This window comes from Palaemon carinicauda, chromosome 35, assembly GCF_036898095.1.
Source record: "Palaemon carinicauda isolate YSFRI2023 chromosome 35, ASM3689809v2, whole genome shotgun sequence".
Taxonomy (NCBI): domain Eukaryota; kingdom Metazoa; phylum Arthropoda; class Malacostraca; order Decapoda; family Palaemonidae; genus Palaemon; species Palaemon carinicauda.
This window is the reverse complement of record NC_090759.1, coordinates 79771601-79796347: the sequence shown is the minus strand read 5'-3', so window position 1 is coordinate 79796347 and position 24747 is coordinate 79771601. Positions and strand designations below refer to the sequence as shown.

General features: G+C 46.0%; 1 protein-coding gene across 2 annotated transcripts in view; it reads left to right on the top strand.

Moving 5' to 3' along the window:
- The window catches only part of LOC137627921 (uncharacterized), a 71916-nt gene that overhangs the window by 2167 nt on the left and 45002 nt on the right, over window positions 1-24747 (top strand). For both annotated transcript variants that reach the window (XM_068359375.1, XM_068359374.1), the window contains exons 2-4: window positions 33-110; window positions 8306-8477; window positions 20273-20464. In XM_068359375.1, coding sequence (XP_068215476.1) covers window positions 33-110; window positions 8306-8477; window positions 20273-20464 — 442 coding nt within the window. The remainder of the gene's footprint in view (window positions 1-32; window positions 111-8305; window positions 8478-20272; window positions 20465-24747) is intronic.

The following is a 24747-nucleotide window of genomic DNA, read 5'->3' as shown; positions in this document are numbered from 1 at the left end:
ATTTGTGTTATTAGTTTTCCCTCTTATTTCAGACCTTCCGCGTCATGGACTGCATTCAAGATGACTGGCTCTGATATGCCAGCTGACCTGACAATTTCTACTATTTTTAAGTAAGTGAAAGATTGTTGCTTAATATCCTGCTTATACCCTTTATATATACAGTATATATATATATATATATATATATATATATATATATATATATATATATATATATATATATATATATATATATATACACACACATATTTCTTGAGCATTCTTTTACTGAATATTTCCTCTTCAGGATCCAAGGGATGTTGACCAAACTTTGTAAATAGGTAGACCGTCATGCATGTCGAAGACAATGGATGATTCATCTACGTCCATCTTGTTTGTCAATCAATTATTGTGTCTGTATCTTTTACTTTGTCCTTACAAGTCTTTCACGTTGAAATGCGTTCAGACTGGACGCAATGCCGTGTTCAGAGAACGTTTGCGTCTTCAGTACAGTACCGTACTTGTCTAGTCCGTTTCTAAATCATTATGGTGTTATGATCGGTTTTCAGTTCAATTCTATGAAATATTGAATAAAGACTACTGTAGTATGAATAATGACAAGGCGTTATACGATTACAGATACACTTAAGCACACAGATATACTTACCAATTATACTTACACATTAAATTACTGTATACAGTTCACAAACACTTTTTGATATTTTTTCATTTCCCATGTATCTTGATTGTGCAATTGTTGAAATATCTCGGGTAATAAACAGGATTTGTTCCTACACAAATACAAATGCTGTTATGAAAACTTCTAAATAGGTGTCAACAATCGTACGGATTGTTATCCCTGAATAGAGGGGAAGCACCTCCCTCCCCACTCACTCCCTATAACTCCGCATTTCGGCCTTGGTTGAGATCAGATGTTCCCTTCCACGCTCTTGGAATTGTACTTTGAGGATGCACTAAATGCATATTTGACCGAGAGCGTGTTGACATGTTCATGTCCAAGATAGAGACTGATCTTCAGTGACTTTTCCCTATATGCATAGGACATTCCTGTAACCAGGCCTCTCCATGCAATGAGTGTCAGAAATGGCCATCTTCTCGGTGTGAGGGATGTGGAAGAGGAAGAAATTTAAAAGGGATTCCTCTTATTCGGGATCTTCTTCTCTTTTCTGGTACCCCCCTTAGTCTCTTCTTGCTCAGCCTCCTCCTGGGAACGATCGAGTAAGAGCAGTGGCTGTATAATCTTCAGGTTAGGAAGTACTTTCCATTTCCCCTAGTGAGACGGCAAAATCTTCTTCCTTGGGGGAGTCAGCATCTCGAGACTCTCAAGGTCTTTTGTTGCTGTCCTTAGTACTTTCATGTCCCCCATCAAAGGAACAGTTCTTGGAGGTGTTGATTCGCGGGGCACAGCAGGAGTGTGTTTTAGCTCTTAGCGGGGTTGGCTTGGGAACTTGCCCTTCTAGAGCCAACAGGAGGGCGTTCCTTCTGCTATATCTCGTGCCCCTTGGACTTTTATCCTCCACGTCAGTTCCTCGCCCATCCGAGAATCTGGGGGGCAGCTCTTGTTTGAGTGCTCTCAAACCTCGGGGTGAGTGTGGTCTTGAGGATAGGCATACTTGTCCTCGCCTTCGGGGACCTTCGGCAGACACTCACAAGCATGAGATGTTGTCCTCCCCTGGTAGTCCATCAGGGAAAAATACCCCAGTGAGGAAAGGAAACAAGGTAATAAGTACACCCCCAGAGAAGTAATGAACTATATAAAATACTTTTAAGAACAGTAACAACTTTGAAATAATTCTTTCATATATAAACGATAAAACTTTAAAAAAAGAAGAGGAAGAGAAATAGGATAGAATAGTGTGCCTGAGTGTACCCTCAAGCAAGAGAACTCTACCCCAAGGCAGTGGAAAACCACGGTACAGAGGCTATGGCACTACCCAAGACCAGAGAACAATGGTTTGATTTTGAATTGTCTCCTAGAAGAGTTGCTTACCAAAGCTAAAGTCTCTTCTACCCTTACCAAGAGGAAAGTAACCACTGAACAATTACATTGCAGTAGTTAACCCCATGAGCCAAGAAAAGTTGTTTGGTAATCTCAGTGTTGTCAGGTGTATGAGGACAGAGAATGTGGTGAGAATAGGCCAGACTATTCGGTGTGTGTGTAGGCAAAAACGAAATGAGCCGTAACCAGAGAGGAGGATCCAATGTAGTATTCTCTGGCAAATCAAAGGACCCAATAACTCTCTAGAGGTAGTATCTTAACGTGTGGCTATCGTCTATTGAGTATGTAAAGAAGTTCCTTCCACCACAGTCTCGCAACCAAAACAGATTACGGTTCAAGCCCCAGCTAAGTCTGGTGGCTAAAAGGCAGAAGGGGGAATCCCGCATTCTCTCCTTCACTAGAAAGGCACGAGAAAAGAAGGATGCAAACTCGCTTCTGAAGAACGGCTTCTAAGCTTTTGGAAGACCCCAGTCTTCATAAGCGATTGCAGTGTGTAGTTGACGAACCTCTAAGACCTTGCGCTACTGTGGGCATTACCTGATGTTGATAACAACCCACCTCAAGCCCAGCTAAGTATGAGCTTTGAGGTGGAAGATGATTACGATTCCGACACTTAGGTGTTCACCCAGCTGCATCTAGCCCTAAGGCTCCAGTCATTGTAAGGCGAGCCCAATTCGACATTTCTGCAAGTCCTGGCATGCACTAAGCTGGTCAACAGTCTCGGTGAGGGACCCCATACCCCCTTCTAAGGGGAGGTACATGGTCATAGATGTTTTACACTGTGCTCCTAGAGCCAACAGACCACACATAGAGCTGCCATGGTCAAAGTTAGCATTGGGGTCTATTGCAAAGGTTGACTCAGATTTCTGCAAGGAAGAACTCGCTTTGTTGGGAGATCGTCAAAGCTTCTTCCTCTGCCTTTCGTGAGGCAGGGGAATTATTGTAATATCCTTAATGACTTTCCTTCTCCTTTGCCCCTAGACCTAGCAGTGTCAGCTTTGGCACAAGGCTCGAGGTCAGGGAAATTGGCTTCGCAGTCACTGGTATTTTCTGCTGCTTATGCTGCGAACATGGAGAGGATGGCGAAGGCTACTCTTCAGGCCTCCTCCTTGATGGACCATTGGTCGAGGACTGTTGGCTATTTAGCCAACACAGAAGTGCTCTCAGACCCTGGGAAATGCAAAGTCTTTGAGAACATCATCCTCACAAGTGCAAGGTTGATGCAGCTCTTAACCCATAATGCGGCAAACCAGTAGACCAACTGGATTTTGAAGAGGCGCGATGCTGTCGTCTTCAAGTTCCAGAGGCAGATGCCATGGCGGGAGATCCTTCATCTCTGGAACTCCTCCATAAAGATCTCATCCTTGTTCCCCCTCGAGAACGTTGAGGGGGTGACTGAGAAGTCGAGGAAGCCGAGCAAGGACTCTCCTCTACTGAGCCGTTACATCCCGGCCTGCTTCTTCGCCACCTGCTTTGCCCAAGGCTTCTCCAGTTGTGAGACAAGCCCATAAAACCAAGGAGGGCCCTCGGGTGTCCAATGCCAAGAAGTGAAATCCCCAGAGTCTGCTCTTTCAGGGAAAAAAGGGTAGAGGACGAGGAGGGAAGACTGGTAGACATGGACATTAGGGAGGCAATCTCCCCACAGCACTACCGATGTGGTGATAATTGAAGGTCAAGTAGCAGAGATGGCAGTGCCACAGAGCTGAACTCAGGACAGTTGTTGTCTTCTGCTCGGGTTATGTCGTCCCGCTCATCAGCTATTCTCCTCCCCTGATTCGTCCTCCAACAAGATCATTATCCTTCATGAAGGGATCGGCAAAAGACATACGTTACCCTTTGTGCAGAAATCCAGACCATGTTAGAGAAGGGCTTACTACAACATCCTCGACTAGTGTCCAGGCTTTCACAGTCAACAATTTCTTGTAGAGAAGGCATCTGGGAGCTGGAGACTGGTCGTCGACCTCTCGGCTTTGAACAAATTTATTCCACAGAATCCGTTCAAAATGGATACCGCAGCCATGGTCAGGCAGGCACTATGACTGTAACACGTTATGTTCACGTTGGATCTAGAGGTTGCGTACTTCCAGATCCCCGTCCTTCCATCCTCAAGGAAGTACCTACGCTGTGAAATGCTCAAAGTATACCAGTTCAGGATGTTGCACTTTGGTCTGTCAACAGACTCCTCAAGTGTTCACTTTGGTTTCTGTCAGAGCCCTCACTAATGGCATTTGTCTCCTCTGTTATCTGGGATAATTGGTTGATTCTGGCAGACTTGTCGGAGACCTATCTCTTTCATCAAGACAGATTTCTCCAGTTTTGCCTCGATCTGGATTTTGTGGTAAACAGGGAGAAGTCAAATCTAGAACCCAAACAGAACCTATAGTCCATTTCTTTTAGCGAGTCATATTTGCACCGACTCGCAGCAGTGCCCTTTTAGCTCGGAAAAGTTTCCTGATTGCTGATTGGTTGGACAAGATAATTCTAACCAATCAGCGACCAGGAAACTTTTCCGAGCTAAAAGGGCACCATTGCGAGTCGGTGCAAATATGACTCGCTAAAAGAAATGGACTATAGTATATCTTGGGATGTAAATAGATACCTTACAAGGGAAAGTTTTCCCGCCACATGAAAGAATCGAGAGATGCAAGGAAGGGACCCTCTGGGAGTTTTTATTCCTTTCTTCTCCCCCAGATTTGTTGCTCTTCACCGATGCATCAAAAGAAGGGTGGGGGCTCACTTTCTTCAGCATATGTCCTCCGAAATGTGGTTAGAGTCAGATCGGCTCTGCTACATAAAACCCCGGAGTAGAGAGTGACTTTTCTTGCTCCTCAACACATTCTCCTTTCAGGCCACTTGGGTAGTGTTGATGAGCGACAGCATGACCTTGGTGACGTATCTAAACATGCCAAGAGGTAATATTTCACGGCGACTTTGCCAACTAGTCTACGAAATCCTGAGATGGACGGACAAAAATGCAGTCTTCCTGGTAGTCTGGTTCAAAGCAGGCGACAAGAACATCATGGCAGACAATCTGAGCAGGAAGACTCAGATAATTGGATCCGAGTGGTCTTTGAATCCTCACATATAAAACAAAGTAATGACTTTATGGTGTTCGCCAGTACTAGACCTATACGTAGCTCCCCTCAACTGAAAGTTTCTGGCGTAATGCTCGGCAATACAGGACTCACACGGGGCATTCCAGAATGCCTTCCAACACCCGTTGGACAATGTGGACGTGTACGTGTTCCCCGTTCTGCCTCTTCAGGAAAGCCCTCATCAGGGTGAGATCCTCAGTCAACCTATCTATGGCTGATAGCTCCACCATGGCCACAGCCAGAATGGTACCTGGACCTTCTACTGCCACTTGATGGAGGTTGAGGGAGTTTCCTCCCCTTTCTGACCTGTTGTGTCAACCTCACTTGAAGGTTTTCCTTTCATTTTCATCTTCCCCTTTCTGGGTCACAGCATCGGAAAGCCTTATAGCTTGAATTGATTCGCCAGCAGGCAGGCCCCATCTTACAGGTAGCTTTTCTATAACATGACATAGAAGTGTCATTCCATACACACCATAGCCTACTAGGTGTAGTGTGTTTTAACCAGGCAAACTTATGGGGTGAACCAAGCAAATCCAAGGTCCAAGTTTAGGAATCCTGCAACTAGTTTTCCAGCCATTTGGAACATGAACTTCTTCCTGCCCAAGGATGAGTCTCCTATGTAAAGGGCAATGGTTTGTATTTATGCCTGAACAAATGACAAATTTGGAACTAAGTCTCAGTGGCATGAGGAGGTCCTCCATTATTGATTGAAGAGGCCGAGAGGAAGAGATGGGAACTCCTGCAAACTTATTTGGAGGTCTTTAAATCCTTCAGGGAAGGGAATCAGTTTACCTGTAGAGGTAGTGTTAGCCGCATATGTTGCCGAAGGAGTCGGGCCCGTAATGGATCGCGACTTCGGGGCTTCAGCTCGTCAAATCACGAGATTCACACGTGAAAACGAGAGGATTATGTTTCAACGGTCGAGTTCACAAGTGGAAACGTCTGACTCACGAGTGGCAGGCGGCTATCGGGAAAGAGGAGGCCCAACGGGCTCCTTCGGAACTGGAGGTCGGCTAACACTCGCTAGAGGCAAGGAAAAAGGCTTCGGAACTGGGGCTACTCTAAGTGTCGGAGTTCACTTGGCTGCGGACGAATGCGGTAGCGAGAGTCGCATGGGCGATCGCTTAGCTAAAGAGCCCAGGCCACAAAAGGGACAGGGGGTACCTTAGCAGGATGTATGTCAGAGAGTTGGGCAGTGAGTAGTCCTTTACCGGTCGTAGTTGCGAAGAAGTTCGAGATGTGGAGCGCAGCATGGATGCTGGACGCGAGCACCTACGTTTCCCTTGGGAAGAGGAACGTCTAGATTATCCTGCTCTAGATTGTGAGCGTCTTGCTCAGGATCGTGAGTACAGTATCCTGTTTGTGATCGTGAATGTCTGGCTCGTGATCATGAGCAATCTGCTCGTGATCGTGAGCTTCCCTCTCGGGACTGTGAGCAATTGGAGAGTCAAGAGTTTCTTGGCGATCGTGAGCGCTTCCCTCGTGTTTGTGAGTGTCGCTCTCGCAAACGTGAGCGTCTTCCTTGTGAACGTGAGCGTCACCCTTGTGAACATGAGCGCTGCCCTCGTGAACGGAAGCGCCGAGATCATAAACGCAAACGTTCAGATCTCGCGGTTTCTTTGTCCCCGAGGAAGTTCCTGAAGGAGAATGATCGTGCTTGGCTTTATTCTTCTTGCGCCGCCCGATTTTCTTCCACTGGAAGTCAGACCACTCCCTACAATCGTCACAGGCGAGCTATGCTCGCAACGACGCCCTCGACAGGTTGGTTACAAAGAATGGGGATCGGTCTCAACCGATGATATTAAGGTCCCGCAATGGCAACCCTCGCGAGCGTCATTGAAGAAGCGCAGTCACACCCGAAAAGAGAAAGATAAGCGTAAAGCAACAATTTGTCCAATGTTTATGGCTAAGCCTCGAGGAAGAGAGAGAGGAGACAACCCCGCTCTACCAGCCAAACAGAAAGTGACTAGATAACCAATCCGTGAGTTTATATATACTGTAGGTGGCTGGGTACCCCGGGCCACCCCGTCCCCAGTGCCTGGGTAGGGTTGCCACCTCACGCCAAAAGTTTAATTGGGTACCCTCCAGCTTCGTTGAAAGAATACACCCATAATAGATAACTCCAGGTTTATCAGTGTCGGAATAATGACAAATTATCTTCGAATTTGTCATTTTTCCCAACTATACAAACCTGAATCCTATACTCGTACTTTCCCGCCATCACCCCCCCTCCCCCCGCCCACCCCCCCGGCAGCAATCAAAGTGACTGCTCTGAGCAAAACCACATGGTAGATCCTCACGTACAAACACTGAAAGAGAAGAGGAAAGTCTTTTAAGTTTTATCCCAGATTGTATTTATTCGGAACAAGAAAATAGGTTTATGGGAGAGAATGTCTCTATCGAGCTGAAATAAAGCGAGAATTGAATTTAAAATATGTACATTAACCCACCAAGTTATCAGAACCGGTCATCCAAAATACTTAAGAGAATTGCTACATATTGCACAGCCAACAAATCGTGTCGACACGAGAATAGTTACAGATGGCTTCAAACTATTGGAACCTAGATATATGTCTACTGTAGGCTCCAGAGCCTTTAAACATGCGGCCCCGAGACTATATAATAAGCTCTGACGAAACATCCGAATGATTGATGACATTAATGCTCTCAAGAGGAAACTGAAGACCTTCTTATGTAAACAACCATACAACAGTGACAATTTAACAGTAAATGAACAGTATGTTAAATACTCTAAACAAACAAGGTAAAACGACAGTGGAGGTCCTGTAGAGAGTGGGGTTCCCCGGCTGTATGGGACCAAAAAAGCAGCCATCAAAGTAAAGTAAGAAAGTATTGTTACCAGTACAGGTGTGAGCGAGGTGGCCGGTCTACTCCCCTCTAACTAGCAGTAGGTAGTTACACCTTGCTAAAAGTCTTATGGCTAGTTTCAGGTGTTGTTGAAATATATCTCCACATTGAAGAGTGAGATATTTTGTATGTATTCCTGCTGCACAGTTATCGTTCTCTGTAAAGGACTCGGATTTGTACAAATTACTTTCAAATTCATAGATATTTTCTCATCCTAATTTTCCTTTGCATTTCATTGATTCATGTTATAGTGTATTCATTTTATCATTGCTGTACATACATTAAATAAAATTATATGTGTTGTGTAGGAAAATTTCGATGAATTTGCTTTTGTTATTTGCAGATCAATGAAAATTTTTGAGAAGGATCACAAAGTCAATGTAGTCGGGATGCATCATCCAGAAATTTTAGGATGGTCACTTGAGCTTGAAGAGAAAGGTCATCGCATGAGAACAATAAGTAGAGATCCAGACAGAAGTTCACCAGACGTTCCTCCAGTTATTAAGAAATATGCGGTAATGCTCAAATTCACCTATTATTATTATTATTATTATTATTATTATTATTATTACTTGCTAAGCTACAACCCTAGTTGGAAAAGCAGAAATGCTATAAGCCAAGGGTACTTAAAGGAAAAATAGCCCTGAGCTCAAAGTGCAATTATTTTGACTTCAATGTCTTCTAAAAACCTTTTTCTTTTCACATTAAAAAGGAGAATAGAAAATGGCTGTCTGCTGAAGAAGGTGATGAATGCAAGAGTTGATGGGAGAAGTACAAGAGGAAGGCCAAGGTTTGGGTGGATGGATGGAGTGAAGAAAGCTCTGGGTGAGAGAGGCAAGAGAGCGTGCTAGAAATAGGAATGAATGGCGAGCGATTGTGACGCATTTCCTGTAGGCCCGGCTGCTTCCTCCGGTCACCTTGGATGACCGCGGAGGTAGCAGCAGTAGGGGATTCAGCTTATGTAGCTTCATCTGTGGTGGATAACGGTTGAGTCCTCGTCAGGCTGGGAGGAGCGTAGAGAGGAAAGGTCACCTTTTTAAATATTTAACTTAGCCGGTGAATATATAATAGCTGCTACTCAGCGGCTCGACAGAAAACACACTCAAAAAACTCGCGAGCGATCGCTATGAAGGTTGCGGGTGTGCCCACCAGCGCCAACTATCGGCCAGATACCACTCTTGCATGTAAACAAACCATTCAATTCTTCTCTGTCGACCTTGACGACAAGACGTATCATTACTCGCTGTAGAACCTGGAGTTTTCTCAACATATTTGGTGAAGTACTTCATTTTGGTTTGAGCTTTCGCAGTGCAGGTGTTTTATCTTCAACTTAAATCTTGAACTCTTTTTTGGATAGATTTAATTTTTGATGACTTTGGATTGTTTTTTGGACTTTCTTTGACTTTTAAATGGCCGACCCTTCCCTTAGTACGGAAGTGTGTTTTAGGCTTTTAGCAATTATCTTATCACGTTATAAATTGATTATAGATTTTCCTCTATATATTTTATATCTCAACCGCCTTTATTAGGCCTCTTCGATTAGCTTTCCATTTATAATAAACATCAAGATAAATTTTAATGATTTGTTTATATGCGACCTTTCCTGAGAGTAGGCAGTCCTAACTTGGAAACCGAAGTTAAACAACGTTGAGCCCTTTCAATCGTAAATAACTTTTACAGAGCTAATGATTTAAAACTTATTAAATGAATTTTTTTTAGTAGATATTTTATGAAAGATTTTCTTTGAATAGTCTTCGTACTGTTTGAAAGATGAACTAACGTTTAGTTTATTTATGCTACGCAGTTTGCGCTCTATCGTTACGATAGAGAGAGAGAGTATCACGGTTTCACTTTGCAGAAAGAGTAAATCGATTCTGACGTTTTGTTCATTCTTCTTTCAAAGCTTAAATGTTTTAAATTCTATTTTAAAGGAACTTTTTAATTGAAAAACCTTTCAGTTTTTTCCTTTGGTCAAATAACCTGTTTATTGACGAAACGTAAGTGGGCTCTTCTCTTCGGTGCGAAATCAAGAGAGAGAGAGAGAGAGAGAGAGAGAGATAGAGACGGAGAGAGAGAGAGGAGAGAGAACGTTCCGATCTTTATTCTCGTCCCAAGCGAGTAACGTTGTTCTCGAGTTACTCTCGTCCCTAGTCTCTGTACGGGGAGAAAGGATAAAACGTTTTTAGTTTTTATTCTCGTCCCAAGGCACTGTACGGTAGAAAGGATAAAACGTTTTTAGTTTTTATTCTCGTCCCAAGGCACTGTACGGTGAGAGATTGAAAACATAGTTTTGAATGAACTAGTGTTTAGTCTCTTTCCCAGCCACTGATCTTTTTATCTTAAAATATGTTTACTGTTTTTTGCTTGTATTAATGTGCTTACATTATACAACTGATTTCGCAATTATAACCTTTTGATGAGGGTAGAATTGCGTGCTTCAGGTAGAAATCAGTTTTATTCATACCTAATGTGAATTGTTAAAAAATTCGATTTCAGTGAAATAAGTGCAAAACAGAAAATCGTAGTGATAAAGTGATATTGCGCAAAGTGTTATCAGTGTTGCGACCGAGGGTTCGTCTGTTCGTGCCTGTCGTTCGCCTAGTCCGAGACCTCTTGCAAGCTCCCAAGCCCAGGGGAGAAGTAATGTCGTACGACTTATGGGTTCGAGAGGCCTTGATCAGCGAACAGACGTTCCCTCTATGGTATCAGGCGTATCTCACCAAGATCACCCCTACCATAAGGCGAGAGAGACGATTTTCTCCTCGTCATCCGAAGGCTTTTCGCATAAGAAACCGTGGAACAAGGTTTCGAGGCCCTTTAAGCGAAAGTCAGTCCTTTCAGGACAGGTCCAGCGTCCTGGTTTTAACTATTAGGACAGCTCTGACCCTATGCAGTCATCGGAAGACTGCTCGCCGCCTAAACAAAAGCGTAACACACGCTCCGAGAGTCTTTTTGTAGGCAAGGTTTTGCGGTCACAGACGTTAACCTCGTCTCTTACCGCAACCATTCCCGTTGATCCTAAATGGGTTGTACGGCAAGACATGCAGAATAAGCTTGCCTCTCTTATGGAAGACTTTTCTGCCGATAAGGTTCACGTTGATCCTAGCCGTTTATCTCATCGAGATCCTGGCCTTCAGCCGCCCAAACGAACCTTTGTGCGTCCTGTTGACGTTGGCGTAGCTAAGTCACGTCAGTCACGATATGTAGAGCCTCACTCGATGCGGTCACATGTTGATTTTCAGCCGCATTTGGACGTTAGGCCGCTTCCTAATGCTCCTGTTGACGTTCAGGACGTTCGCCAACCAGCGGAGTTGACTTGTTTTGACGCTGAGCGTCAACTACCGCAGTCTAGAGTTGTTTTGACTGCTCAGACTAGGCAGTCAAAACAGTCTCGAGTGGACGCCGAGCGTCCTCCCGCACCTGTTGTTGTTGACAGTTCACAGACTGTTAAGCAGTTACAAGACGTTGCGTCCTGGTCTGCTACTAATGCACCAGTGCGTGTGGACTCTGCTTGTAAAGCATTGCCACCACGGTAGGTCTCTCCCTTGCTTGAGACTCTGCTATTGTCGGACAAGGTTCCTTCAGATGAGGAAGTTGCTGTTCCCCCTCCTACTGATATTCCCTTGAGGACTCTGTCAGACGGAGAGGAGCCTAAAGCTGCTTAGCCCTCTATGGACTTTAAATAAATCATGCTGATTTTTAAGGATCTTTGTCCGGATCTTTTTGTAACTGCTGCTCCTCGTTCGCCTAAACGTCAGAGTTTACACTAGGCCTAGCTACTTCGAAGCCGTTGTTTTATAAGCTAGTGCTCTCTCGCTCTTCTAAGAAAGCTTTACGTTTGCTAGGCGACTGGTTTATCACCAGGAGGAGTTTGGGGGATACAGCCTTTGCTTTCCCTTCTTTTAAACTGGCTTATAGAGCGAGAGTCTGATATGACACGAGAGAAGTTCTCGGCTTGGGAGTTCCTGCCTCTGCCCAGATAGACTTCTCAAACCTCATAGACTCTCCCTGACGCCTGGCCATGAGACGCTCCAAGATTTTATGGTCGACTTCAGAGCTATTTTCGAGCGTTTGAAGTTTTGCTGTACAATTATGTCATGCATAAACAAGGCTTTCAGGGATGGCTCCAATGATCTGACAGCCACGTTCTCTGCAGGAACAAGTCCCTCAGGGATGGCTCCAATGATCTGGCAGCCATGTTCACTGCAGGAGTACGTAAGAGGCAAGTGCGCTCAATGTGTTCATTGTCAAGACAAACTTCACGATGAAGTCTACCAGGCTGTCTTGACAGCATTTATGGAAGGCGACTGGATGGTCTCTCTCGACCTTCAGGAGGCATACTTCCACATTCCTATACACCCGGATTCCCAACCGTTTCTGAGGTTTGCTTACAGGAATGTGGGGTACCAGTTTCGAGCCCTGTGCTTTGCCCTCAGTCCTGCTCCTCTCGTGTTTACGAGGCTCATGAGGAATGTGGCAAAATCCCTCCATCTATCGGGGATCCGAGCCTCCCTGTACTTGGATGACTGGCTTCTCAGAGCATCGTCCAGTCTTCGCTGTCTGCAGGATCTACATTGGACGTTGAGTCTGGCCAGGGAGTTGGGACTTTTGATCAACCTAAAAGTCCCAACTGATCCCATCCCAGATTATTCTATATTTGGGGATGGAGATTCGCAGTCCAGTTTTTTTCGGGCTTTTCCGTCTGCCACCGAATAGAACAAGCCCTGCTCGAAGTCCAACTAATGCTGAAAAGAAAACGTTTGTTCAGTCAGGAGTTGGAACAGTCTCGTAGGGACTCTCTCATCCCTGGAGCAGTTTGTCTCACTAGGGAGACTACACCTTCTGCCTCTCCGGTTCCATCTAGCCTCTCACTGGAACTAGGACAAGACGTTAGAGACTGTATCATTCCCAGTCTCCGAACCAGTAAAGGCATGCCTGAAATGGTGGGACAGCAATATCAGTCTGAGAGAGGGACTATCCCTAGCAGTCAAGAACCCAAACCATGTGTTGTTCTCAGACGCGTCGGATTTGGGTTGGGGTGCGACCCTGGACGGTCGGGAATGCTCGGGTCTGTGGACCTCAAGTCAGAAGAGCATGCACATCAACGGCAAGGAGCTATTAGCAGTCCACTTGGCCTTGATGATATTCGAAAGCTTCTTCGAAACTAAGTGGTAGAGGTCAACTCAGACAACACCACAACTTTGGCGTACATCTCCAAGCAAGGAGGCACACACTCCTTCACGCTGCTCGAGATCGGAAGGGACCTTCTCTTATGGTCAAGAAATCGAGGCATCTCCCTGTTGACGAGATTCATCCAGGGGGACTTGAACGTCTTGGCAGACTGTCTCAGTCGGAGGGGTCAGGTGATACCCACGGAATGGACCCTCCACAAGGACGTGGGCAAGAGTCTTTGGGCTACTTGGGGTTAACCCACCATAGACCTCTTTGCCTCCTCGTTGACCAAAAGGTTACCAATCTATTGCTCTCCAGTCCTAGATACAGAAGCAATCCACATAGACGCGTTTCTACTGGATTGGTCTCTTCTGGACTTATATGCATTCCCACCATTCAAGATAGTCAACAAGGTACTGCAGAAGTTCGCCTCTCACGAAGGGACAAGGTTGACGTTGGTTGCTCCCCTCTGGCCCGCGAGAGAGTGGTTCACCGAGGTACTTCAATGGCTGGTAGACTTTCCAAGAAGTCTTCCTCTAAGGGTAGATCTGTTACGTCAGCCCCACGTAAAGAATGTCCATCAAAGCCTCCCCGCTCTTCGTCTGACTTCCTTCAGACTATCGAAAGACTCTCAAGAGCTCGAGGCTTTTCGAAGGAGGCAGCCAGTGCGATTGCAAGAGCGAGGAGAGCTTCTACCATTAGAGTATACCAGTCGAAGTGGGAAGTCTTTTGAGACTGGTGCAAGTCAGCATCTGTGTCCTCGTCCAGTACCTCTGTAGCCCAAATCGCAGATTTTCTTTTACATCTGAGAAAGGTTCGCTCCCTTTCAGCTCCCACGATTAAGGGCTACAGGAGCATGTTGGCTTCGGTCTTTCGACATAGAGGCTTAGATCTTTCCAACAATAAAGATCTCCAAGATCTCCTTAAGTCTTTCGAGACCTCTAAGGAACGTCGTTTGGCAACTCCTGGATGGAACTTAGACGTGGTCATAAGGTTCCTCATGTCAGACAGGTTTGAGCCATTACATTCAGCCTCCCTGAAGGATCTCACCCTCAAGACACTTTTCCTAGTGTGCTTGGCTTCGGCTAAAAGGGTCAGTGAACTTCATGCCTTCAGTAAGAACATCGGTTTTTTCTACAGAAAAAGCCACTTGTTCACTTCAACTTGGTTTCCTGGCCAAAAAATGAACTGCCTTCTCGTCCTTGGCCTAAATCTTTTGATATTCCTTGCTTATCAGAGATCGTAGGCAACGAACTGGAAAGAGTATTATGTCCTGTTAGAGCTCTTAAGTTCTATTTAGCTCGTACTAAGTCATTACGAGGTAAATCTGAGGCATTATGGTGCTCAGTTAAGAAACCATCATTGCCTATGTCAAAGAATGCTTTGTCATATTTTATCAGATTTTTTAATACGAGAAGCTCATTCTCACTTGAATGAGAAAGACCGATGTTTGCTTAAGGTTAAGACGCACGAAGTTAGAGCTATAGCAACCTCCGTGGCCTTCAAGCAAAATAAATCTCTGCAAAGTATTATGGACGCGACTTTTTGGAGAAGCAAGTCAGTGTTCGCGTCATTTTACTTAAAAGATGTCCAGACTCTTTACGAGGACTACTACACACTGGGTCCATTCGTTGCAGCGAGTGCAGTAGTGGGTGAGGGTTCTACCACTACATTACCCTAATTCCAATATCCTTTTTAATCTGTCTCTTGAAATGTTTTTTAATATTGTTTTTTGGGCTGTACGGAAGGCTAAGAAGCCTTTCGCATCCTTGTTGATTTGGCGGGTGGTCAAAGTCATTTCTTGAGAGCGCCCAGATTAGGGGTTTGATGAGGTCCTGTTAGTATGGGTTGCAACCCTTTATACTTCAGCTCCTGGGAGTCTTTCAGCATCCTAAGAGGATCGCTGGGCTTCGTGAGGAAGACAGACTTACAAGGCAGAGTAATCGTCTAAGTCAACTTCCTTACCAGGTACCTATATATTTTGGTTTTGTTATATTGATAACTGTCAAAAACTCTTAGCTTATACGCTGTAAACTTAATTAACTCTGGGTGTGAATCAGCTATTATATATTCACCGGCTAAGTTAAATATTTAAAAATGATATTTTAATTATAAAATAAATTTTTGAATATACTTACCCGGTGAATATATAAATTAAAGGCCCTCCCTTCCTCCCCAATAGAGACGCAGCGGGACGAGAAGAATTGAAGGGTTTGTTTACATGCAAGAGTGGTATCTGGCCGATAGTTGGCGCTGGTGGGCACACCCGCAATCTTCATAGCGATCGCTCGCGAGTTTTTTGAGTGTGTTTTCTGTCGAGCCGCTGAGTAGCAGCTATTATATATTCACCGGGTAAGTATATTCAAAAATTTATTTTATAATTAAAATATCATTTTTTTTTATTTGTTTGATGTTCACTAACCCCCAAAATTGGGGGAAATGCCTTGGTATATAGATAGATTAAAAAGGATACATGCATATGCGTAGACTGGAAAACTTTTATAAATTTGTTCATAAATCACCATGATAGGAGTGTTGGAAAATTGCCAATTTTCAAATGCATTTCTCTTGTGATTTTGATTTTTCCACTCGGCCCCCTGGAGATCCTTGCTCCTTATTATTGTGAATGCCTCAATTGTACTCTTATTTTCACATGGTTCCATCTGTCTGTATTCCGGGGTTTTATCTTTGTTATTATGGTACAAGCTGGATATTAGTTAAATTCAAGAGGTAGGTTCTTGAGTTACCACTTCTTTGTGGAGTGTAAAGTACCATTGTTACGTATTGTTTTCTTCGCCTAATTTTCGAGGCTTTTTTTTTTACTTATTGTTTTTCCTGATATCAATGACATCTTGTTCTTCTGTGTGTATTCTAACGGGTATTTGCTATATTTGATTATTTTCCAGCAGTGTAAGCGTACAGCAATGTCTCGCCCTATGGCGTAAATTCGTCCAAGAGACTCTACGTTGGTAGGATTTTACCCATGTAAAGTGACATACGTTTCCTTAAAACATATTAAATATAAAAATGTACAATGATTTTGAAACATCTCTTGAAGAGGTATTTCATATAAAGCTTCTTAAAATTTGAAATCCACCTGCTATCATTCTATACAAACCACATACGCTAATTTAAGGGTGCGTCTTACCACTTGTAGCGTCTTATCACACGGGAAATACGGTAACTATTTAATAGTGCATATATAAGCTTCCATGTGAAGTACAGGTACTGACCTGTACAGTACTGTACATCGTCGTCGTCGGCGCCCACTTGTGTCCTAGTATTGGGTTCTGTCGTTAGCCATCAGCCTCCTATCTTTGGGGTGGGTGCTTATGCCTGATGTGGCTGTTAAGTCCTAGTCTGTGGTGGAAGAGTCGCGGACAGTGTTCACAGGGGAGGGTATGTGGTGGGCGGGGCTGTTCTAATAGCTCTCTCCTTCTTCTCCTCCTAGCCTCCTCATTTTGTCTCCTCCTCTCCTCGAAGTCCACGGTGCCATGGTGTACTGTACTCCTCCAGGTTTTCCTGTCCCTGGCTGTTTCTTCCCATGAGGAAGGATCGATGTCAGTTAGAGCTAGGGTGCGCTTTAGTTGATCTTTATAGCGCATTTTCGGGGCTCCTCGTGGTCTGGTGCCCTGGGTCAGTTCTCCGTAGAATATTTTCTTTGGGAGCCTAGATGGATCCATCCTATGCACGTGTCCTATCCAGCGGAGGCGGTGGTGGATGATGGTGGCCTCCACGCTGGTCAGCGAGGCACGTTCTAAGACTTCAATGTTGGTGGTGTGGCTCTCCCAGGGGATTTTCAAGATCTGCCTCAGTTTCATTTGTTGGAAGCGTTCCAGGTTTTTAATATCGCTTCTATATAGCATCCATGTTTCACATGCATACAGGAGCATGGAGAGGACTACTGCCCTGAACACCATTATTTTGGTGGTCATTATCAGTGCGTGGTTGTTAAATACATGGCAGTTGAGTCGGCCAAAGGCGGAGTGGGCTGCCCTGATCCTGTTCTCCACGTCCTTTTTGCTTGTTGGAGCTGATGTTAGGATGCTCCCTAGGTAGGAGAACTGGTCCACCTGTTCTAACGGTTGGTCATTCACTGTGGTATTGAAGTTCGGGAGCATCAGTCCTGGTGGATGTTGGACGAGGGTCTTGGTTTTGTCTGTGTTGACTTGCATCCCAAAACGTTCGTAGGCAGAGTTGTATGCATCAGCTAACGACTGCAGGTCCTCTGCCGTCTGACCTGGGGTGGCATTGTCGTCAGCATACTGCAGTTCTCGCACTGCACACAAGGTGGTCTTGGTTCTGGCGCGAAGTCTAGCGAGGTTGAAAACGCCTCCATCCATGCGGAAACGTAGGTCGACTGAGGGTGTGTCTGGGGGAATCTCGTTAAGCATTGCTGCGGTGTATAGCGAGAAACACGTTGGGGCCAGAACACTGCCCTGCTTCAGGCCGCCGTTGATGGGGAATGGGCCTGAAAGAGAGTTCTGGTGGCAGACTCTCCCAACCATTCCGTCATGGAGGGCACGCACCAGCTTGACAAAATCGGGTGGGCAGCCATATCTTTTGAGGACAGCCCACATGGCAGGTCGAGGTACTTTGTCGAAGGCCTTTTTCAAATCCCAGAAGATGAACATTATGGGCTGTTGTTGTTCGAGGCTCTTCTCTTGTAGTTGTCGCGCGCAGAAGATCATGTCTATGGTCCCGCGGGAATGTCGAAAGCCACACTGGGACTCTGGCAGGACGTCTTCTGCGAGAATAAGGAGGCGGTCAAGGAGAATCCGAGCGAAAATCTTACTCGCGATGCTTAGTAGTGATATTCCCCGGTAGTTGTTACAGTTCTCCCTGTCTCCCTTCTTGAAGATGGTAATGATGTTTGCATTGCGGAAGTCACTGGGGAGGGTCTTGGTGTCCCATATTTTCAGTATAAGGAGCATCAAACGGTTCCTCAACCCGGGGCCACCGTGAGTGAGGAGCTCCAATGGGATGTTGTCTGGCCCTGGGGCTTTGCCAGGCTGTACAGTACTGTACATATTACATTTGAAATACATACTCTATAGGTTTTAAGTGTAATAGGAGAGAGAGAGAGAGAGATATGATACGGCAAATGCTAATATTAATAACAGCATTATTAATAGTCACTTAACTTAAAGTTAGTAACTCTTTTGGCTGATGTGTTTGACAGTAAGCAGATTAATGAGAAACTTTTTCCGAGGCAAAACTAACTACAGTAGTTAACTTTACGGTCCTGTGAAGTCAAAAAATACTTATGAAGGTGTACATCCAAATGGTATTTTCCCTTGTTTTCTTTATTTATGAAGACTGCAGTTATTCAGAATAGAATGTCCTCTTTCACTGAATTATTCAGAATAGAATGTCCTCTCTCACGGAGTTATTCAGAATAGAATGTCCTCTCTGAGTTATTCAGAATAGAATTGCCTCTCTCACAAAGTTATTCAGAAGAGAGTGTCCGCTCACAGAGTTATTCAGAATAGAATATCATTCTCACTGTTATTCAGAATAGAATATCCTCTCTCACAGTGTTATTCAGAATAGAATGTCCTCTTTCACAGAGTTGTTCTGAATAGAATGGCCTCTTTCACAGTGTTATTCAGAATAAAATGTCCTCTCTCACATGGTTACTCAGAATAGAATAGCCTCTCTCACAGAGCCTCATGACAGACTAATCTATCCTCTCTCACAGTTATTCAGAATAGAATGTCCTCTCTCACAGAGTTATTCAGAATAGAATGTCCTCTCTCACAGAGTTATTCAGAATAGAATAGCCTCTGTCACAGAGCTTCATGACAGACTTTAATCTATCCTCTCTCACAGAGTTATTTAGAATAGAATGTCCCCTCTCACAGAGTTATTCAGAATAGAATGGCCTCTCTCACAGGGTTATTCAGAATAGAATAGCCTCTCTCACAGAGCTTCATGACAGACTTTAATCTATCCTCTCTCACAGAGTTATTCAGAATAGAATGGCCTCTCTCACAGAGCTACATGATAGGTTTTAATTTTAATGTAAATATTTTCTTCAATGTCATCTTCTATAAGGGTTAAAGGTTTCTGGTTTCAGTTCCAGTTTCATCAGAATAGATGCTTACCAAAATGTCAGAGGGGCAAGCCCAACACCCCACTGTGGTGCCCAAGTACAGCAGTGTCCTCCCCAGTAAACAGTTTTCGATCTGCTGTCATACAAATGCTAGGCAATCACACTGCTGTGTCCAGAGCTGTACATAGCTGCTTACTGCAAACAGTTGATTAATATTATTATAATTGAAGGAGAAACAGAAATTAAATGTATTTGAGATGTGTCTGAGGCGTATGGCTGGTGTATCTCGATTAGATAGGGTTAGGAACGAAGAAGTGAGGGTGACAACGGGTGTATGAAATGATTTAGCAGCTAGATTGGATGTGAATGTGTTGAGTTGGTTTGGCCTTGTTGAGAGAATGGAAAGTGGTTGTCTGCTAAAGAAGGTGATGAATGCAAGAGTTGGTGGGAGAAGTGCAAGAGGAAAGCCAAGGTTAGGGTGGATGGATGGAGTGAAGGAAGCTCTGGGTGATAGGAGGATAGATGTGAGAGAGGCAAGAGAGCGTGCTAGAAATAGGAATGAATGGCGACCAATTGTGACAGTTCTGGTAGCCCCTGCTGCTTCCTCCGGTTGCCTTCGGGACAGCGGAGGTAGCAGCAGTTGGAGATTCACTGTATGAAACTTCATTTGCGGTGGATAACGGGGGAAGGGTGGGCTGTGGCACCCTATCATTACCAGCCAAACTCGGCTGAATCCCTCGTCAGGCTGAGAGGAGCGGAAGGAGGAAAGCTTCCCTTTTGTTCCATTGTTTGATGTCAGTTACCCCCCAAAATTGGAGGAAGTGCCTTGGTTAATAGATTATTATTATTACTTGCTAATTGATTTATTAATTCAACAGGTCTAAATTTTAAAGCTTTTACAGGACTGTCTGAAGGTTTTTTTCATTGTTATATTCTACAGTTCTCGTGTGTGCTGTATTATTTTCTCCTTGTTTTAGTATCTAGTTTTTTCCATTACTCATTTCTTAAGGGAGTAGTGTAATGCTTAATGCTATTACCCAGTACAGTATTCTTCTAAAATGTTTTCACGTTCTCTCTTTGCAGTGTGCCCTTTCCGTCCCTGAAGAGTTATTTTTCGTTGATAAATGCCTCAACAAGAAACTGCAGGGACTCATGGCAAAAGCACTGAAATGCACTGGTTTTCAACTGCTTCAAATGGATAGTGGCACTCCATCCCAACTTCGATTACTATATATTCAGTCCGAAAATGTAAATCCAGGAGGACTGGAATTCCAGGTACAGTACTGTACATCTTCAACTTTCTTCATTTTTCTGTGTATACAAGAGATCCTCGACTTACAAACATTTAGAGATACAAACTTAAATCCAACTGAAATAAAAAATGTCAGATACGTATACTGTAAAATACTGTAACAAAACAATATTGTATCATTTAATACTGTAAGTAAGACATTTGCAATAACCTAATATTTATTTGTTCCAACACAGAGACTTACCTCGAAACACTTTCTTAGGAGTTAGCTGGAACCTCCTCTCAACCGACCAGAGTTTTGTGTAGTTTGCCCTACTCCCATTTTCTGTAATGGTAGGCCTAGCGGAAGGACACGTGCCCTGAGGGCAAACCCCAGGTAGGCCACATATGAGCTTGGGTCGTGATCTCCAGTAAGTTCTCTGGTCGCGTCGTGATATCATCTCGACGCTCCTCTTATCTCAGTGCGACCCTAGTGTCCCCGACTCGTGTACCTTGTGGTTACCGCATGGCCCGTTGTGCTCTCCCTCGTGCTTAGTGCTTTTACCTTGTGCTTTGTGCTTTTACAATATATTCCTTTGTGCTTTTACAGTATATTCCTTTGTGTTTTCCCTTGTGCTTGTTAGTCTTGTGCTCGTCGTGCAGGGGCAGAGGTGCAGTGGGTACGCTTCGGTACCAAGAATAAGAAGTCTTCCTAGAGGTCGCCCAAGAAGGCTAGCACCTCTTCGCCCTTGATGTCTCCAGGAGGAACGTCAGAGTTTCCCTACCACCTTCCCCTACCCAGAGTAGGGGACGTGGTAAGTCCGTTGCGGGGAAGAAGCCGGTGGCTCTTCCCCAGGAGTCTGTTCTTCATGATAGTGGGTTAGCAGATTCTTTCCAGGCAAGTGGTGGGCCTGAAGGTGAAGTTAGTAGGTGTCTTGGAGACGGTGCCCTGGTGCTCGCGAGTCACGTCTCGTCTGATTTTCCCTTGTGGAGTAAAAAATGTCCCTGTCTCTTCGCCCGCTTCTTGGGCATGTTTTTCAGGTACCTCCGCAGCTGAAGGCACCCTAGAGAAGGAAGACTCACCGTCGGCGGTTCCAGGAGCAGGCGATCTCATTCCAGGTCCTGTTCCAGATCGCGACATGGGAGGAGACTATCAAGGTCCCCGAGGAAGAAGCTCAGGAGGAGCAGCTTTGGTGTACAGAGACAGTCCTCCTAGAAGGGCCTCTGCCAGCCACAGATTGACCCTCGTAAGGACCCAAGGTCCTCGTCAGATAGGCGTAAGGCCGCGAAATAGACGACTCTTCCCGACCAGTGGAGGGAGTCGCCGTTTCGGCGGGCAGCCTCGTCGAGTCAGCTCATACGAGCGATCGACAGGGACGGCTTCCTCCGTCTGGCAAGCCCACGGAAGCCTCGTCCCCCTCGAAGAAAGACAACAAAGGACGGAAGCTCTCGCCTCCACGGCAGTGCCCATCCTCAGTCCACAACCTAGTGCGGAGGCGCCCGTCGGTACAGCTCATCAACCCCGGACGGATGACGTGGTCTGCGACTCTGAGGGCGTACCAACGGAGGACTCCGCTTATAGGACGGAGGCCCTCGCCACCACGGCAATGCCCGTCCTAATGGAGGACTCCGCCTATAGGACAGAGACCCTCGCCACCACGGCAATGCCCGTCCTAACGGAGGACTCCACCTGTAGGACGGAGGACCTCGCCACCACGGCAATTCCCGTCCAGAGTAAGCTCAAAGACCTGACTACAGTCACGGGCTCTGTGGTGAGGCTCTCCGGGGGCAGCCTCGACGAGTCAGCCCGTGGAGGTTATCGTCGGGCACGGATCCCTCCGTCGAACACCTCCACGGAGGTGCCCGTCCCCTTGTCGAAGACTCGAAAAATGACGGAGGCACCCGTCTCTCCTGAAAGGCTTACCTCGAGACTCGTCAGAGCGGAGGTGCCCATGTTGACTCTACACGTGCACGGATCCCTCCGTCGAACTCCTCCACGGAGGAGCCCGTCCCATTATCAAAGGCTCGGAAAGTGACAAAGGCGCCCGTCTCTCCAGAAGGTCTTAGCCGCGGGTCCCGTCAGAGCGGAGGTTCCCGTGATGAATCTACACCCCATCGCCGGACGGAGGACGTGGATGCGGACGCGGATCTTGGAGCGCCGGAGGACTCCGCTTATAGGAGGGTGATCTCCTTATAAGGAGTCACAATAAATTGAGGAGCCACTACCTCAGGAAGAAGATGACTGGCGCTCTGGCCTTGACAGGATTATGGAGGAGCCCGTCCAGAAGAAGTCATCTTTGGCTCTTCCCGAGGTGAGGGATGTAAAGTTGGGGTGCGCCCATATTGATAAGGTGGTCACCCGCAATAGGGACACCTCCAAAGGTCACAGTTTGGCCAAACTGCTACAGGGCCTGAAATAACAAAGCAAGTATTGTGCTTTAGACGGACGTCCACATGGGGCTAGCAAGCTAGAGGACGTCCTAGAAGTGTTAGGGCAAGGTGCCCCGGAAGACAGGGCGTCTGCCGCGCCCATTTTCCTTTCACAATCCGAGTCCATCATGATGGAGGAGATGTCCAAGGATCTCGTGAATGTTGCCCCATGGTTGGACTGGTGGGCTACTACTTTAGTACGTACCCAGATCCCGACGGACTCTTTGGATCCTACCATGCGAGAAGCCCTAAAGGAATTGGTCGGATCGGGCTGCCGTGCCCTTAAGTTTCTCACGGTCCAGGCCTTGGCATTATCTGCGAACTGGGTCTTGAGGAGAAGAGACTCGGTCCTGAAGGACCTTTCCAAGAAGTTGGGGAGAAACTGGCTAGGAAGAAAGATACCATCTTGCCGAAGGCTCAATTGGAGAGGAGACCTGTATTTAGAAGGCCTGTATCCGAGGCGCCTGCTAGTTCTCGGTCTTCCCCAACTCAAGTGAGGAGAGTACCTTCGACATCGCAGTGGGCTCAGTCAGCGAATCCCTCCCGAAGGGGAACCAATTCAGCACCTTCCACCTATAGGAATTCCTTCTCTTCAGCCAGGAGAGGCCGTTCAGGACGTTCCTCCCGTAGAAGGTAGTGTGGGAGGCCCCCCTCCCCTGCCCATGCCTCAGGTAGGGGGATGCCTCAGACAATTTTGGCAAGCATGGAAACTCCACGGGGCAGAACCGTGGACGGTAACTGTTTTGAAAGAGGACTACAGGCTCACTTTTCTAGAAGTTCCACCTCCCTTGATTCCAGCAAGCCAGGCAGAGTGGTTGGCCCCCAAAGACCCCTGAAGAGAGCAACCTTGGAGGAAGAAGTCTCCACAATGTTGGAGAAGGGAGCAATGGAGACTGTTCATCTTCCGGGTCCGGTGTTCTACAGTCGACTCTTCCTGGTAGAGAAAACAACGGGAGGTTAGAGACCAGTGATAGACCTGTCAGCCCTCAACAAATTCATTCGGAAAACACATTTCAAGATGGACACCCCAAGAACGGTCATGGCGTCCTTGAGGGAAGGAGATTTCATGATATCCATAGACCTCAAGGATGCCTATTTCCAAATTCCAATTCATCCAACAAGCAGGAAGTATCTCCGGGTGAAGTGGGGTGCCCAGATTTTGCAGTTCAGAGCCCTATGCCTCGGCCTGTCCACAGCCCCCCAGGTATTCACGAGAATTTTTACGACGATCGCCGTTTGGGCTCACGAACGGGGGATCCGTCTAATTCGGTACCTGGACGGCTGGTTACTCCTTTCTTCCTCAAAGGAAGTCTTGAAGCAACAAGGCGCAGAGCTTCTTCATCTTTGCAAACTCTGGGCATCACCATCAATCTGGACAAGTCTCATCTGTCCCCAACCAACAAGATGACGTACATGGAGATAGTCCTGGATTCCTTACTAGTCAAGGCGTTTCCATCAGTAGACAGGCTGACCAATCTAGACCCAGTTCTCCGTCCCTTCTTGGCGGGTCAACCCAGAAGAGCAAAGGATTGGCAGAGGTTGGTAGGACACCTAGTGTCCTTAGAGATGATGGTCCCCCAAGGAAGACAGAAACTCAGGAGCATCCAGTGGAACTTATAAGATCGGTGGGATCAGAGAAGTTCCCCAGACGTGATTGTTCCAGTTCTACGGGAGACCAAACAGTCCCTGGAATGGTGGCAAGATCGAGCGAACACTCTGAAAGGGATGCCACTGTCCTCCGGACCTCCAGAGCTTCTGCTCTTCACAGACGCATCAAAAGAAGGGTGGGGAACCCATCTTCTAGGAAAAGCAGCGAGAGGCAGTTGGACGGAAAAAGAAAAGTCTCTCCACATCAATGTTCTGGAGATGAGGGCTGTTCAGGAAGCTTGTCTATACT